This window comes from Capricornis sumatraensis, chromosome 7 (assembly GCF_032405125.1).
Source record: "Capricornis sumatraensis isolate serow.1 chromosome 7, serow.2, whole genome shotgun sequence".
NCBI lineage: Eukaryota > Metazoa > Chordata > Mammalia > Artiodactyla > Bovidae > Capricornis > Capricornis sumatraensis.
In genome coordinates this window covers 25,577,786-25,596,071 of record NC_091075.1, presented here as the reverse complement: position 1 = coordinate 25,596,071, position 18,286 = coordinate 25,577,786, and the positions used below count along the sequence as shown (strand labels likewise).

Below are 18,286 nucleotides of genomic sequence, written 5' to 3'. Positions count from 1 at the left end.
AGATTCTGCTGGGTCAGAGGAAGCATAATCAGGGGGAAATACTCTCCATGTGTTCTCCATAAAGAAGGTCTACTTTTCAGGGGGAAACTCTTTACCAGAGTCTCATCCTACCTGAGGAAGGGAGCCCCCTCTAGCCTTTCTGTCTCATTTAAGGGGGGAGAAAGAAAGCTGTGGCATGGCAGAAATGCTAGTGGAGGTCACAGCAAAAGACACAGGCCCACTCAAAGGCTGAGAATCACAGGATTAAAGTGCTCCCCCCTGCCCAACATGACGATTACCACAGCAGTGTAATGACAGTGGGTTACATCGTGAAAGTATGCAGATGCAGTGTCTTTCTGAGGAGCAGTACTTAGGGACGCACAGGATCAAGAGGGAAGACAAGGACGAGAGAGGAAGTCGATGACTTTGCACCGACAGCTACAGCAACCAGTAGATACAGTCCAACTCCTAGATAGATTACTCTCACTACACCCTTACCTATTTTACTTCGTATACCCCAAACAAATAGCCCTGGTGGCTCAGTCAGTAAAAAATCTGCCTGCAATATGGTAGACCCAGGTTCAGTCCCTGGGTGGGGAAGATCCCCTGGAGAAGGAAATGGCAACCCACTCCAGTATTCTTGCCTAGGGAATCCCGTGGACAGAGAAGCCTGGTGGGCTACAGTCCATAGGGTCACAAGGAGTTGGACATGACTGAGAGACTTTCACTTTCACTTTTCACCCCAAACAACATATCTGCTTTTCGACAAGAAATTACAAGATATGCCAGAAAGCAAGGAAAAAACCGTCCAGAGCGATAGAATGCGCATCAGACCAGACAGGTGTGACGCTTGTTGGACAAGTGTGACACAGATGTTGGAATTATCAGACAGGAAATTTTATACGACTATGATTAAAATGTTACAAGCTGTAATGGAAAAGTAGACAACATGCAAGAACATATGGGTACTGTAAGTAGAGAGAAACATATTTTTCCATTTTTTTTCACTGTTATTCAGAACCTCCTAAATTCACGTCATGATGAACTAGAGGGTCACAAACCATAGCTGGAGAAACTAAGTTTTGCAGCTGCACCAGGCAATATGGTAGCCACTGGCCACATCTGGTTATTTAAACTTTATTATAATTAAATAAAGTTTAGAATTCAGTTGCACGAAGCATATGTCAGGTGCTTCATTGGAACATATCCATCATCTCGGGAAGTTTGATTGGACAGCACTGACTGTACACTGGAGTTCCCTTTTCTCTACACCAGCTACAGAATAAGAGGGAGTACCCAGTGTGCTCTTGCAGGCTACCTATCTGGGCAGAATCTGCAGTGAAGTTAAGGAAACACTTAACTGGTGCCCAGAAGAGCTGTTTTTATTCTGTATTGAGCCATTTACTGGGAAACTTTAGACACGTCTCTTGATCTTTCTGTGCTCAGTTTTCTTACTGATAAAACAACTTCTGTACTTGTATTTTAAGTACTCATGTACAGGATGTTTGGAGATAAGGGAGATAATATATGAGACACCACTGAGACATCCAGCTGAGGAACAAAATAGCAGTCTCTCCCTCTAGCAAATCTCATAAACTTGAGTGGCTTTAAAACTTCCTTCTCTGCCTTTTGGGAGAGAATTGAAGTGTCTTTCTCTATAAATACTGTACTCCTCATATTGCCCACTCCCTCCTCCTGTGTTCACATCCCTTGATATAAAATTTGTCCCCTTTCACTCTTGGGCAACCATGCTCAGGAGCACTCCCGGTTCTGAATATCTCACGTATAACTCCTGTACCTACTGATGACTTCCAGGGCAGGAAATGATCTCAGTTAGTATCTCATACCATCTAATACTAGTCTAAACATATTTAAGGTTTTAAATTTTTCTTGTTCTGCTTCTTTGAATACCAAATTAAAATGGAGGATCTAACCCTGAAGTGGAAACATACCAGGGACGCTTCTCTACTCTCAGGGTTCTTTTGAAGAATACTGATGTTTCAAATTCAGGAGATGGCCTCTCTCTGTTGGTCTCTTTCCACTCTAGAAAAAGTGCTCATGTGACTTCACTTTCTAAAAAGCACACCTTCATAATGATGTCCACAGATTCATCTCTGACAGGTATTGTTTTGTGTTACAGGAATTCGAAGCTTCTATAGTCCCCTTTTGCCAAAACTTATAAAAATACATGTGAAGCTGTAAATGAGAAATATTAAATAATTTTAACTCAGAAAGAAGAAAGTATTCCTCTGGTACCTGCATCTCAGGCAGAAAATTATTTTACACAGCAGGGGGACAATCAATTAAAAGTTGAAAGGAATGTAAAATGTATCCACAAAGAGAATTTCTTGATTAATTAAGAAGCTAAGTTCTGGATAATGTAAATTATAATTTCATATTTAATTTAAAAAACAAGGAAATACTTTAGGATGTGCTAAGTATGCTGAACATACTTAGAAAAAGAACTGTTAAGAAATTATTCTAAATATCATACTTCAGGAAGATGGTTTTAACATGTATTAAATTGGTAGTAATTTTTAGGTGTGACTAAGATTTTGAAGCCACCAATATTTATTTAATAATAATTTCCAATCAAAAGTGTTATGTTTATTTCTGTTCCTATAGAAACTTTATGTGGATTGATTCAAAGCTTACTATGTTGTAAAGTGCTAGATTTGGTTGATAAAGGAACACAACTTCTCAGACAAAGAAAAACAGAAAGCAAAAAGCTATTAAGTTAATGAATTTGTGAAATATATATATTTTATGGAAATAGTGAATATAGTTCTGATATTCAGAAATACCTTTGGATTATATTTGCCATAAATTAGTTTGTTCCTCCCCTGGAAAGATGTGTGTGTGTGTGTGTGTGTGTGTGTGTTGGTCACTTAGTAGCATCTGACTTCTTGTGACTCCATGGACAGTAGCCCGCCAGGCTCCTCCATCCATGGAATTCTCCAGGCCAGAACTCTGGAGTGGGTAGCCTTTCCCTTCTCCAAGGGATCTTCCTGACCCAGGAAGACCTGGGTCTCCTGCATTGCAGGCAGAATCTTTACCATCTGAGCCACTAGGGAAGCCCCCACCTGGAAGGATAGACCACTTAAATAGTGGAGACAGAGAGGGTTGTCAGAGATTCTTGAATGGCCTAGAACTTGATATTTAAAATTTAAATTTTGTTTTTAACCATTGCTCCTCTATATTTTATTATGTGTCTATGTCTGATGGAGGTAGGGAGTTCCATCTTTTCCTTCCGTGTCCTTTTTCATCTTCATAACTGACTCTCATATGCTTCCTTAGTTTGGTGATCTTGACCTGCATTTGTGTGTAATTCTGGTGTTAAATGTCACTTGCCTACTTTGTCTAGATAGTAAAGAACAGAACTCACTTTCCCTCTCTTCTGTTGAGTCTTTAAATTAATTGGTTTTTATTTTTACTGAAGCTATACAAAGTAGACATCACAGTGACCACAGAGTTGTGGTCAGGAAAAAGCCAATTCAATTAATATGTTACTAAGGAGGGTCTTTCTACCAGAGGAAGCCATAAAAGTTCATCCTGATTTATCAGTGGAAATAGTAATTAGGTCTTGGTTGCATAAATGACATTCAATAGATATGAAAGTGTATACAGCGAAAGCAGTACTTCAAATGGCATCTCTTTGGAGGTTTTCTCTAAAATCAACATTATTATCAATTGATCTAATGGTAAAATTTTGAGTCAACTAATGACTCAAGACATCAGGAATATATCAGTTTATTCTCATGTTAAATTCTAAACAAATTAAAGTATTTTAAATATCCTATACTAAGCAATATTCTTACCACATATCTTTCATGATTTATCACCTGACTTTTCAGAAGGTTAACATCCCATTATAAAACTCCTGATTTGTTTTCTGATAAACAAAACCAATATTTGATTTCAAAATCGTCTGTGTGAAATCTACTGAAATTGATTTCATTTCACTTCAGTAACTCTACTTTACTGCTCCCAGTTTTTTGAGATTTCTGTTACATTCTCTATTGGGTGAATACTTAATTTTGAAAGGGAGAACTTTTCTACATTTTTTTTTTATAATGTAAGTGAAGTGTCTGGTCAAGCAATATGAGAAGAGAAACTTCAGCTTCTTGATCTAGTTAAATCTAAGATTGTTATTTTGGCTTCAAATTTCCCTAAGCAATATTGTGAGAGGTCGTGTAACCTCTTCAGAAGATAAAGTAAAACTAATGCTTAAACATCCGCTGGATCATCGAAAAAGCAAGAGAGTTCCAGAAAAAATCTGTTTCTGCTTTATTGACTACACCAAAGCCTTTGACTGTGTGGATCACAAGAAATTGTGGAAAATTCTGAAAGAGATGGGAATACAGATCACCTGACCTGCCTCTTGAGAAACCTGTATGCAGGTCAGGAAGCAACAAGTTAGAACTGGACATGGAACAACAGACTGGTTCCAAATAGGAAAAGGAGTACATCAAGGCTGTGTATTGTCACCCTGCTTATTTAACTTATATGCAGAGTACATCATGAGAAACGCTGGACTAGAAGAAACACAAGCTGGAATCAAGATTGCCGGGAGAAATATCAATAACCTCAGATATGCAGATGACACCACCCTTATGGCAGAAAGTGAAGAGGAGCTAAAAAGCCTCTTGATGAAAGTGAAAGAGGAGAGTGAAACAGTTGGCTTAAAGCTCAACATTCAGAAAACGAAGATCATGGCATCTGGTCCCATCGCTTCATGGGAAATAGATGGGGAAACAGTGGAAACGGTGTCAGACTATTTTTCTGGGCTCCAAACTCACTGCAGATGGTGATTGCAGCCATGAAATTAAAGACGCTTACTCCTTGGAAGGAAAGTTATGACCAACCTCAGTTCAGTTCATTTCAGTCGCTTAGTCGTGTCCGACTCTTTGTGACCCCATGAATCACAGCACACCAGGCCTCCCTGTCCATCACCAACTACCGGAGTTAACTCAGACTCAGGTCCATCGAGTCAGTGATGTCTTCCAGCCATCTCATCCTCTGTCGTCCCCTTCTCCTCCTGCCCCCGATCCCTCCCAACATCAGAGTCTTTTCCAATGAGTCAACTCTTCGCACGAGGTGGCCAAAGTATTGGAGTTTCAGCTTTAGCATCATTCCTTCCAAAGAAATCCCAGGGCTGATCTCCTTCAGAATGGACTAGCTGGATCTTCTTGCAGTCCAAGGGACTCTCAAGAGTCTTCTCCAGCACCACAGTTCAAAAGCATCAATACTTCGGTGCTCAGCCTTCTTCACAGTCCAACTCTCACATCCATACATGACCACAGGAAAAACCATAGCCTTGACTAGACAGACCTTAGTCGGCAAAGTAATGTCTCTGAGTATGCTATCTAGGTTGGTCATAACTTTCCTTCCAAGGAGTAAGCATCTTTTAATTTCATGGCTGCAATCACCATCTGCAGTGTTTTTGGAGCCCTCAAAAATAAAGTCAGCCACTGTTTCCACTGTTTCCCCATCTATTTCCCATGAAGTGGTGGGAACGGATGCCATGATCTTCGTTTTCTGAATGTCGAGCTTTAAGCCAACTTATTCGCTCTCCTCTTTTACTTTCATCAAGAGGCTTTTTAGCTCCTCTTCACTTTCTGCCATAAGGGTGGTGTCATCTGCATATCTGAGATTATTGATATTTCTCCTGGCAATCTTGATTCCAACTTGTGTTTCTTCCAGTCCAGCGTTTCTCATGATGTACTCTGCATATAAGTTCAATAAGCAGGGTGACAATATACAGCCTCAATGTACTCCTTTTCCTATTTGAAACCAGTCTGTTGTTCCATGTCCAGTTCTAACTGTTGCTTCCTGACCTGCATACAGATTTCTCAAGAGGCAGGTCAGGTGATCTGTATTCCCATCTCTTTCAGAATTTTCCACAGTTTCTTGTGATCCACACAGTCAAAGGCTTTGGTGTAGTCAATAAAGCAGAAACAGATGTTTTTATGGAATTCTCTTACTTTTTCCATGATCCAGCGGATGTTGGCAATTTGATCTCTGGTTCCTCTGCCTTTTCTAAAACCTGCTTGAACATCAGGAAGTTCACGGTTCACGTATTGCTGAAGCCTGGCTTGGAGAATTTTGAGCATTACTTTACTAGCATGTGAGATGAGTGCAATTGTGCAGTAGTTTGAGCATTCTTTGGCATTGCCTTTCTTTGGAATTGGAATGAAAACTGACCTTTTCCAGTTCTGTGGCCACTGCTGAGTTTTCCAAATTTGCTGGCAAGAAATGATTATAGATTACTCAAAAATAATGGAGGTTAGAGGGTAGGGAGAAAAGATTTATTGCTTTGCTTTTATTATAATTTTAATATATGTTTTTATCTGTTAAGTTTTTTTAAACAATTAAGTGCAAAAGTATACATTTTGTTTTGTGATTTCTAACTGCTAAGGATAAAAAAGAAAACAATTTCATGTTAAAAGTTAGTAAAATTGTTATGAATTCTTAAAACCTCACTTCATATTCTCTAAGAGATGTAATAATATGGTACATTTGTTTATATACTCAGCTCCTCTCATTTGTGTTTTACAGATTTTCCTGCTGGCTCTGTCAATGTTGATGTCTACTGTGATGGAATCATTAAGGCCACAGCAGAGATTAAATACTATACAACCCAGAAGGCTATGAAATGCCTGTTGGGAGCTGCAGGTCCACGAGATGATGTGTACCAGGTAAGCTGATCTTTCCATGAAGTCTGTAATAAGCCAAAGAGCTAACATAGAGTAAATGAATACATACTTTAGTATAAAGTCTGAATGCTGGTTGAATAAGATGAATTACTGATCAATAGGAAAGGAAGAAATTGACCTCTGTGATGCAGAAATGTAGATAAATTGGTTAGTATAAGTCAAGTCATTTCAGGTGATGTCACAACAGGTTATCCATTACAAAGTATTAAGGCTACTCTGATGGGCTCATTTTAAAGCTGTTACAGACCAGATAAAGACAAAAGGATTAAAGAGAACTCTTAAACAATGAATTTTCTCTTTAGCTAGATGTGGGTAATACAAAATAAAATTTTGAAGTTAAGGATTCAGACAAGTCAAGAATACCATCAAAACAAGTGTGTGGTGTTAACCTGGAAATTGTTATTTTCATGAGGACATTTCTAAGCTCGGTGTATTTTTTTTCTTAGTTTCATTTATCACTCTTTTCTGACAGTGAGAGTAGTTCTTTAAATTAATAACATTTATTTGAAATTCCAGAAAAGATAAACTCTTCTGGAAACTCTACAAAGAGGAGTTTTCAGGTTTTTTTCACTGGTGTGACATAGTGGTAATTGGCAGTGATGACTTGCTGTGGAGTTTACAGTCCTGTCCAGGGCCCTTAGTTTGGACATTTTCCAGTGAACAGTAGATACTGTGAGTGCCCTGCCCTGATGGACTGAGAAGGTAAAATGTGCATTTTGATTCATTGTAAGCCATTTGTTTAATTTCTGCATTTTTTTGCTGTTGTTGTCGTTGTTACATGACCCACTTTTAGTAGAAAGCTTGCTTAGTGTGGAACTTCTTTATATGCTTATTACATCAAATCTTCACTGAAAAAACTGTCATTTCATTCAATAGCTATTTGATAATTAGAATTACAACCTTGCTTAATTACCTTGGTTTTTCTGGGGGAAGGAGGAGGTAGACCAGAGGAAAGGTGAAGAAAAAGGTAGTTGAACTGCGCATGTCATCTTTAGATTTACCACAAAACACTCCCTTAGGTTTGTAACAAAACCATCAGTGATAATGATGTTGACAGGTTGTCAGGAAGCCTTACTGTTTAAACTAGTTTCAATTGGTGGCTTTGTTATTTGTTTTGTGTGACACATTTTTTTCTATTAGTATTCTCCTTTTATGAATGATATATTTTAGAACAATGGAAAAGGTTAAAATATCCTAGAGAATAGAGAGTAAAATACCATTTGTCAGACTGAGGAGCCTGAGGACATTTGACAAAATGTCTATATTGTAGCAAAAATAAAAGTAACAGCTTGAAATACAGATATTTTTTCATTTTCCTGTGATGTCTACCTTATTCTACTTTAAAAACTTTATTCATTGCAAAATGACTAATGAAGCATTATATTGCATTATAAGGTATTCAGTCAGCATAGAAGTAAAGTAGTCCCCAAAACACATTTTTCTGTTGATTTTGCCTTTGGGGAGCAAAAAAAATATTTACTGTATAATGAAAATGGAATGTAATTTATGACTCAAACAGTTTTTCAGAATGTTTCAAATATCCAAGTCATGATTTCTTCTGTAGCTTTGAATGAACACAAACTTTTTTTGAGTAGTTTTTTGATAACTAGAAAAATAATCTGTTTCATTTCTACCATCAGTGTCAGAAATGAGAGGTGAGGAAGGATTCTCTCCACTGAGCCCTGGTGCCTAGTGAAAGGGGGATTGCAGGCAGTCACAGCTTGATTCAGGTTTTCACTCTTGGGAGACACTTTAAACCTGAGGCCTAAGTCCTGGGGCTTCCCTGGTGGCGCAGAGGTTAAAGCGTCTGCCTGCAGTGTGGGAGACCTGGGTTCAATCCCTGGGTCAGGAAGATCCCCTGGAGAAGGAAATGGCAATCCACTCCAGTATTCTTGCCTGGAGAATCCCATGGACGGAGGAGTTTGATGGGCTACAGTCCATGGGTCGCAAAGAGTTGGACATGACTGAGCGACTTCACTTTCACTTTTCTGAGTCCTGAGAGGTAGAATGATTCTAAGTTGGTGACAGTAGACTACGGCTTGGCAAGAAACATTAAGAGATTTGGATTAATATATACAACTGAAGATATTTTAGAGTTTGCACTATTGTCATAAGAGGACCAATAAATGTTGTGGATTTAAATGAAACAAATTCTGAGACTGAGATTTCAGACCAGACCAAGCGACACCATCACAATCCTGATGGAAGGGAAGTCTGCGTGTCAGTCAGTTTCCTTTACATCTTGGACTAATGGGTTTCATCTCATCCATTGGCATCCGGACTGTGTGAGGTGTCCCTACCATGAATTTGCTGAGATGGTAAAAATCAGACTCCACCCTTGATTAAAAAGAAGGACCTGCAGGGACACAAAGGAACCTTGGTGTGCTTTAGGGTCACTTGGCCTCGGAGGACGTGTCCCAACCCACACTGTGTTTCTCCTTATGGACGTTTGATTGCTCGTTTTGACATTTCGCTTTGCTGTCATGCAAGTTATATTCTGAAAGCTGTAAAAAGTTATGCTTTTCCTCTCCAGCATACAACACTGGTATTTCTTTCCTATGCTTCTCAACTACTTAAACTGGGAAATTTGTGTATGTCGCAGATAGTCCACTGACCATCTCTACTCAAGAACAGCATACATTGGAAGTTTATTCACCACAGTTATTGTTTATCTGTGAGGACATATACCAGCAGATTTAAGGGTTGTGTGTGTTTTTTTTAATATTCTACCCACTTAGCTGAAATGGTATACTAAAAGAGCTATCCGAGTTTTCTTGTAAATGTTAATGGCAGATGTGATTTAAGTAATCCTTAAAATTAGTAGTTAGATACTTCCTATAATCGTTTCAAAGCTCTTGGGCATTTAATAACATGAACATTCTGGAAATTTGAGGGAAGGAACAGTAATGAGAAATCTATGGATTTTAGTTTTCAGTAATCCTCAAATTTGTGGTAAGCGACTTTCTATTATCATTTAAAAACTGTAGGGCATATAGCAAAATGATCGTTCTGTGAATTTGAGGAAAGAAATGATAATGAGAAATTTTATTTTCTTAGTTTATTTTGAAGATGTCTATTAGGCTTCAGAAGACTTTAGCTAAACCAGCTTATTACCTAACTGCTTCCTAAATCATTTTGTATTTTTTTGCATAAATACTAAACCCCAGCATATAGCCTCATAAAGGGACAATTTTCAGACCATCACCTAGAACAGTGAATTCAGATGAAAAAATCCAAAGCCCTGGGAAGATAAAGTATTAGTGTTAGAAAAACTAGTAACTCCTATTTAACTGAGAGAATTAAAGCCTTTGAGACTTCCATCTTATTTACAAAATTATCTAGGGGCAACAATAAATTTAACTAGATATAGGAACAACTAGATATAAAAACCAAACTAGGTCAGAATGCTAAACTATAATAGCAATTATTGATCAAAGCGTTAGGCTCATGTTTTTCAAGAGAGTTTTTGGAATAGTACCAAATAATTTTTATTAGTTGTAGTTCTTATTGATTAAAAGGTATATTGCATTGAATATGTTTATCATCTTGCATGTTTTACTTTATACCTATTGAAATCTTATTTTCGTCCTTGTGTTAGGTGCACTTCATTGCCACTTTTTATTAAACTATATGTATTATCCAATCTTTGCATGAAATGTTCCCTTGGTATCTCTAATTTTCTTGAAGAGATCTCTAGTCTTTCCCATTCTGTTCTTTTCCTCTATTTCTTTGCATTGATCGCTGAAGAAGGCTTTCTTATCTCTTCTTGCTATTCTTTGGAACTCTGTATTCAGATGCTTATATCTTTCCTTTTCTCCTTTGCTTCTCGCCTCTCTTCTTTTCACAGCTATTTGTAAGGCCTCCTCAGACAGCCATTTTGCTTTTTTGCATTTCTTTTCCATGGAGATGGTCTTGATCCCTGTCTCCTGTACAGTGTCACAAACCTCATTCCATAGCTCATCAGGCACTCTATCTATCAGATCTAGACCCTTAAATCTATTTCTCACTTCCACTGTATAATCATAAGGGTTTTGATTTAGGTCGTACCTGAATGGTCTAGTGGTTTTCCCTACTTTCTTCAATTTGAGTCTGAATTTGGCAATAAGGAGTTCATGATCTGAACCACAGTCAGCTTCTGGTCTTGTTTTTGTTGACTGTATAGAGCTTCTCCATCTTTCGCTGCAAAGAATATAATCAATCTGATTTCGGTGTTGACCATCTGGTGATGTCCATGTGTAGAGTCTTCTCTTGTGTTGTTGGAAGAGGGTGTTTGCTATGACCAGTGCATTTTCTTGGCAAAACTCTATTCATCTTTGCCCTGCTTCATTCCACATTCCAAGGCCAAACTTGCCTGTTACTCCAGGTGTTTCTTGACTTCCTACTTTTGCATTCCAGTCCCCTATAATGAAAAAGACATCTTTTGGGGGTGTTAGTTCTAAAAGGTCTTGTAGGTCTTCATAGAACCATTCAACTTCAGCTTCTTCAGTGTTACTGGTTGGGGCATAGACTTGGATAACTCTGATATTGAATGGTTTGCCTTGGAGATGAACAGAGATCATTCTGTCGTTTTTGAGATTGCATCCAAGTACTGCATTTCGGACTCTTTTGTTGACCATGATGGCTACTCCATTTTTTCTGAGGGATGGTGATGGACAGGGAGGCCTGGTGTGCTGCGATTCATGGGGTCGCAAAGAGTCAGACACGACTGAGTGACTGAACTGAACTGAACTGATTATCCAATCTTTGATTTACTGCCTACAAATATTTAATACACTGTGAAGCCAGATAGGGTTGAAGTGGATGGATTAAGAGAACTCTCACATCATAAGGAATTTCCATTTTTTTTCATTAGTTCCTTTACAGGTTGGTTTCTTCATTAAGTTAAAACTTAACATTAGTGATTATCTCCCTTAAAGAGGTCTTCAGAAGATTCCTCCTACTTAAAGAAAATGGGAACTTCCAGGCCTCTTAACTTTTCTTTAAAAAAAAAAAAAAAAAAGTCCTTGCCTCTCGCAAAAGGTTGATAAACACACAAGCCTTCAGGGTCCTACATCTTTTCCAACACTGACTCCTCCACAGCATGCCTCCTGTCTCCTTAATTCCCCCCATTATTCCTGTGTTTTAGCCACCCAGGACGGGGCCGTCTTTAAACACACAGTAAGCCATTTACCCTCCACTGCCTCATCTTTAAGGCATGGCATTGTGTTTTTCATCTTTGCATACTCAGTTTCTTCACGTAGTTATAGTTCCTGATGCATGTGACACAACTGATACTTAAGGGTTTAAAAACATGAGAAAAGAGTGATACGTGTTTTCCTAGTGCTATTTAAAAAAATAAGTGAAAACCTATAATATAAGTATACAAATAAAAGAGAAATGAAATCTTCCCTTTTAAAAATTATACTGCCATTTATTTATAAAATTGAATAAATGAATCTGATGCTTATGAAAGTAAGGGACTCTCAGAGGTTCACAATACTAGGCAAATTTGTACTACAGACTTCCGTTCTCATCCTACCTCAGCCATGAACTCCATGTACATATACTTCATCGTTGTTGTTCAGTCCCTAAGTCGTGTCCGACACTTTGCAACCCCATGAGCTGCAGTACATCAAGCTTCCCAAATATACTTCATTACTGGCTTTTAATGGCTGTAAAATTTTTGATTCCGATCTTGCCTTTCTTATGAACATTAAGGAGAGGTTTATTACTCATAAATGCCTAAGGTCTTACCTCTCTCAAAAGGCTGCTTATTATCTTTCCTTTTTCCTACTGGACTGTGGCAGTGTGGTATAAGAGAAATAGTTCTAGATAGGGTAGGAGCAGGAGTTGGATTCTTTTATTAAGTAATCACTTCATGAGCGCTCATTTTCCCTAGTGCTAAAGGAATTCCCTCCTGTGAACAGTGAAGAAATTTAAGTATATGATCTCCAAGGTCATTTCCAGCTCAAATATTCCATAATTGTAAGTCAAGAAAAAAAAAATGCTTATTTAGATTGAGAGCTATGACCATTCTCCATTAAAGAGGATTGACTTGCAAATATATGGGCTTTCCATATAGCCTTTATTTCCATTTTATTTGCACTGATTCTTAATTCTGCTCCCAGAGAAGAAGGAAGTGATTTGAGTTTCATGTACCTTTGATCAGTTTTATTACTTGTTTTGTATTTCTGAGCAGAGATTTGGACTGTAGCCCCCCAGGCTCCACTGTCCATGGGATTCTCCAGGCAAAAATTCTGGAGTGGGTTGCCATCTCCTTCTCTAGGGGTTCTTCCCAAGCCAGGGAGAGAACCTGCACCTCCTGTGTCTCCTGCATTGCAGGCTTTTGAAAGATTCTTTACCCACTGAGCTATCACAAAGAAAACCATCAGAGATTTTTAATCAGACAAAGAATAGTCAAAATGCAATTTGAAGATGTATTTCTGGATTCATTTTTCATATTGTGTGTTCTCCCAATTGGAATGGACCAATGAGAGTAAAACAAATCTTTTGAAGTTTAGATGTGACATTTCCTAACGGTTAATTGATGCCTGATTAGGATACCCCAGACTCAATGATTATACTCACCTCAGTTACAAATCATTGACTCAAACAAGAACACACAGCTAGTATACTCATCCATTTATTTAGAGAAAAACAAGTAAATCAGTTAGCTTTAATGGTAGATACAGCCACTGTTATAAGAAAAGACTATTTCTGAGCACAGAAATAGCCAGTGACATAACTATACTGTTGTTTCTCTACAATTCTTGATCTTATAGGCCATCTTAGTCCATTTTCATAGTTATTGGTCCCATATGTTTTAGTCTATGTTTAGCTGCTATTTAGAATATATTTTGTTAATGACTTCTTAATTTATAGTTTCTGCTCACTTGATGAAAATAAATACTTCCTCAGTGCTTTATTTCTCCCAAACTAAAGTGTCTCTCTTGCACCTTACATCCTCTTTCTTCTTGTCAAGCTGGGGCTGGCTTTGACTGCCCTCTGCAGTGGATGTCTGTGTGCTGGTGTAAATGCTGTCTATAGCAACCCCATCCAAGCACAGCCTTCTGCTTTTACTGTCTAGTTCTTTAGAGCATTCAGATCTTCAATCATAGCGAGCATTTTTAAACAACCCTAAAAAACAAAGCACAAGTCAAACACTGTTAACAAGGTTCCTTCATAGCTTTATTCATATAAATAAAAGGTAGGAACAAACCCCAAATATTCCATACTTCTTTGGAAATTAGAAGACTAAAAAACCTTGTGGCCAAAATGTGTTTTTTTGCATTTACTAAAAGTCATTGTACATTCTTGTGGTTCTCTTTATTAAATAGTATTAACAATAAGATAAAGAAATAAAGTGGAATATAATTTGGGAAGTTTAAATTGTGTTTAGCATTCATGAAATATGCTTCTACATTATCTGTATCAGGACATAGGAAATTAAGTAAAATAAGTCTTTGATAAGGAAAATTAAACTTCTAAGAACTTATTATTTTTCAGAGATCAGCCATTTAGTTTCATCAACCTTATTAAGTATCAACACACAAACAAATATAAATCAGTTATGCACAAGTCCCTCCCAATAAATCTGATGAACATTTTAAAAATGTAACTTGACTTTTCAGCAGCAAGTAACACCATTGAACAAACTTACTGTCTTGATTTAATTTTTCTCCTTAACTTCCAAGAAGACATGAGTTCCTGGTTTTCTTCTTACATCCTTTGCCTTTCATTCTCAATATCCTTTGCAATCTCTTCATTATAGATCTATAAAATAAAATTTTAAATCCATCCAGTTTTGATTCTTAGCCACCCTTATTTTTTGATGATTATTTCCTCTGCAATTTATCTCATTGGCTTATGAGATATACACCAACTGTGGATTTCCTCCTATCTCTCACTGTTCTCTAACTCATGAAATGCATCATAGTCAATCTATTTTAAAAACCAGAAACACAGGAGTCTCCTCATACCTTGCACTCCCTCACCCTAAAAATTCAATCCATTATTAAGCCAAATCAGTTTTACTTACTAAATATTGCTCACTTCTCTACACATCTCTCTAGTTTTCACACTTTAGTGGACCTTTTCCTCTTGCCTACATTGCTAGACTAATCTCCTAACTGGTTCCCAACTGTAGGTTTTGCACACACCCTACTTATCTGAAGTCCCTGGTCTGTGAGGGTATTTTAAGAATAATGATGTCAGCATACAATTCTCTTGCTCAAATACTTCAATAGATTCCAGTTGTTAAATGGATTAAAAAAATATTTAGCATGAAAAATATGGCCTTGATGTCATTGCCCCTCTCACCTTCCAACTTAATCTTTTTAATAAAATAATTTATTTTTAGTTGGAAGATAATTGCTTTACAATATTGTGTTGGTTTCTGCCACATATCAACATTAACCAGCCTCAGGTATATGTCTGTCCCCTCCCGCTGGAGCCCCCTACCCCTCTAAGTTGTCACAGAGCACCAGATTTGAGCTCCCTGTGTCATATAGTACCTTTCTACTAGCTGCCTGGTTTCACATATGGTAATATATACGCTGCAGTGCCTCTGTCTCAACTTCTCCCACCTCTCCTTCCCTCTCTGTGTCCACAAGTCTGCTGTCTATGTCTGCGTCTCCACTGATGCGTGCAGATAGGTTTATCGGTACCATCTTTCTAAATTCCCTATATGTGTGTGAATATGAGATATTTGTCTTTCTCTTCCTGACTTACTTCACTCTGTTTAGGCTCTAGGTTCATCCACCTCATTAGAACTGAATCAAATGTGTTTCTTTTTATGGCTGAATAATATTCCATGCCCTGGCTATTGTAAATAGTGCTGCAGTGAACACCGGAGTGTATGTGCCTTCTTCAGTTATGGTATCCTCAGGGTATATGCCCAGTAGTGAGGTTGCTGGGTCATATATAGTTTTATTCCTAGTTTTTAAAGTAATCTCCACATTGTCTTCCATAGTGGCTGTATAAATTACATTCCCCCCAACAGTGCAGGAGGATTTCCTTTTCTCCACACCCTCTCCAGCATGGATTGTTGTAGATTTTTTGACGATGGCCATTCTGACTGGTGTGGGGTGATACCTCATTGTAGTTTTGATTTACATTTCTCTAATAATGAGTGATGTTGAGCATCTTTTCATATGTTTGTTAGTCATCTGTATATCTTCTTTGGAGAAATGTCTGTTTAGGTCTTCTGCCCACTTTTTGATTGGGTTGTTTTTCTGGTATTGAGCTGAATGAGCTGCTTGTGGATTTTGGAAATTAATCCTTTGTCAGTTGTTTCATTTGCTATTATTTTCTCCCATTCTGAGGATTATCTTTTCATCTTGGTTGTAGTTTCCTTCACTGTGCAAAAGTTTTTAAGTAGGTCCCATCTTAATCTTCTGCTTCTGCTTTCCAGGACCTCTGATCTGCTTTACTTTTAGTTAATTTCCTACCTCAGGGCCTTTATATGTGCTCCTCTGTAACTGAAACCCTCTCTCTATCGCCCTTTCCAATAAGTATCTTCATCTAGTTAGTTTTAACTCCAATTTTTAATCCAGCACCTCTTCCTCAGCGGAGCCTTCCTTGATCCATACATCTCCCTATGTATCTCTTTGTAATACTATAATTTGGCATTTCTGGGTATGATATTTTTCAAATTATCTTTCATTATCTGTCTCTCATTAAACTCCAAAGTCAATAAAGGTGGGGATGCTATCTATTTAGTTCCCTGTTTCATATCCAAAATCAAGTACACTGCTAGATACATGGCTGCTCAATGTGTATTTTGTTGGATGAAAGAATATACATTAAATTTCCCACCCAACCTCATGTGATCCATCAATCAGAGGTCCTGGCTTCCTGATGGCACAGACACAGGCCATATTAAGAAGGTTATTGGGCTATTGGCTAAGGCAGTGCTGCTTTTGGCTGAAGTTAAAAGAGCAGGGCAAAAAAAAAAAAAGGACAACAAAGGAAAAAATCAAATGAATATAAAATGATGAGACTAATTCTATTGTTTGTTTTGGAAGCTAGCATCTAAAACAATTCAAGAGAATAATTCCCAAAATTTTTCAAGAAATCATGGCCTCATTTAGATAAGGATTTTTTGAAAGACATTTCTTTGAATGGTCTAATGCAATATTTGTTCCAAAGCTCCCCTCAGAATGGGAGAAAATAACTGCAAACAAAACAACTGACACAGAATTAATCTCCAGAATATATAAGCATTTGATACAGCTCAGTATCAGGAAAACAAGCAGCCCAATCAAAAAGTGGGCCAAAGACCTAAACAGATATTTCTCCTAAGTTATACAAATGACCAATACACACATGAAAAGATGCTCAACATCACTCATTATTAGAGAAATACAAATCAAAACTACAATGAGGTATCACTTCACACCAATTAGAATGGCCATCATCAAAAAATCTACAAATAAATGCTGGAGACGGTGTGGAGAATAGGGAACACTCCTACACTGTTAGTGGATATATAAACTGAAATAACCATTATGGAGAATAGTATGGAGATTTCTTTAAAAAACTAGGATTAAATGTACCATATGACCCAGCAACCCCACTACTGGGCATATATCCTGAGAAAACCACAATTCTAAAAGACACGTGTACCCCAGTGTTCATTGCAGCATTATTTACAATAGCCAGGGCATGGAAGCAACCTAGATGTTCATTGACAGATGATAAAGAAAATGTGGTACATACGTTAAAATGGTATATTACTCAGCCATAAAAAAGAATGAATTTGAGTCAGTTCTAGCAAGGTAGATGAACATAGGTCCTGCTATACAGAGTGAAGTAAGTCAGAAACAGAAAAACAATTATAGTATATTAACACATATATATGGAATATAGAAAAATGATACTGATGAACCTATTTGCAAGGAAGGAATGGAGACGCAGATGTAAAGAATGGACTAGTGGACACAGTCGGGGCAGGGAGGGAGTGGGACGAATGGAGAAAGTAGCATCAATATATTTACACTATTGTGTGTAAAATGGATTGTTAGTGAGAAGTTGCTGTATAACACAGGGAGCTGTCTGGTGCTCTGTGATGACCTAGAGGGGGGGATGTGGGGAAGGGAGGGATGCTCATGTGGGAGGGGATATACATGTAATTATGACAGAAACTAACAGAACATTGTAAAGGATGTCAGGAGGGAGGGGACCTATGTATACCTATGGCTGATTCATATTGATGTTTGACAGAAAACAAAAAAATTCTGTAAAGCAGTTATTCAATTAAAAACTAAATAAATGTTTAAAAACACCCTTATTTTGTTTCACATGCATATTTCACGCATATACCTGCATGCTAAGTCATTTCAGTTGTGTCTGAATCTTTGCAAAACTGTGGACTGTATCCCACCAGGCTCCTTTGTCAGTGAGATTCTCCAGACAAGAATACTGGAATGGGTTGCCATGACTTCCTCCAAGGAATCTTCCCAACCCAGGGATGAAACCCACATCTCTTACATCTCTTGCACTGGCAGGCGGGCTCTTTGCCACTAATACCACCTGGGAAGCCCATATTTAACAGTAGTAAGGTCTGACTAAGGTCCGTCTAGTCAGGGCCATGGTTTTTCCAGTGGTCACGT

General features: G+C 37.9%; 1 protein-coding gene across 1 annotated transcript in view; it reads left to right on the top strand.

Annotated features, from left to right (window-relative positions):
- The window catches only part of BANK1 (B cell scaffold protein with ankyrin repeats 1), a 323,758-nt gene that overhangs the window by 107,335 nt on the left and 198,137 nt on the right, over positions 1–18,286 (top strand). Inside the window, exon 5 of the mRNA XM_068975577.1 lies at positions 6,538–6,677. Within this exon, the coding sequence (XP_068831678.1) occupies positions 6,538–6,677 (140 nt within the window). The remainder of the gene's footprint in view (positions 1–6,537; positions 6,678–18,286) is intronic.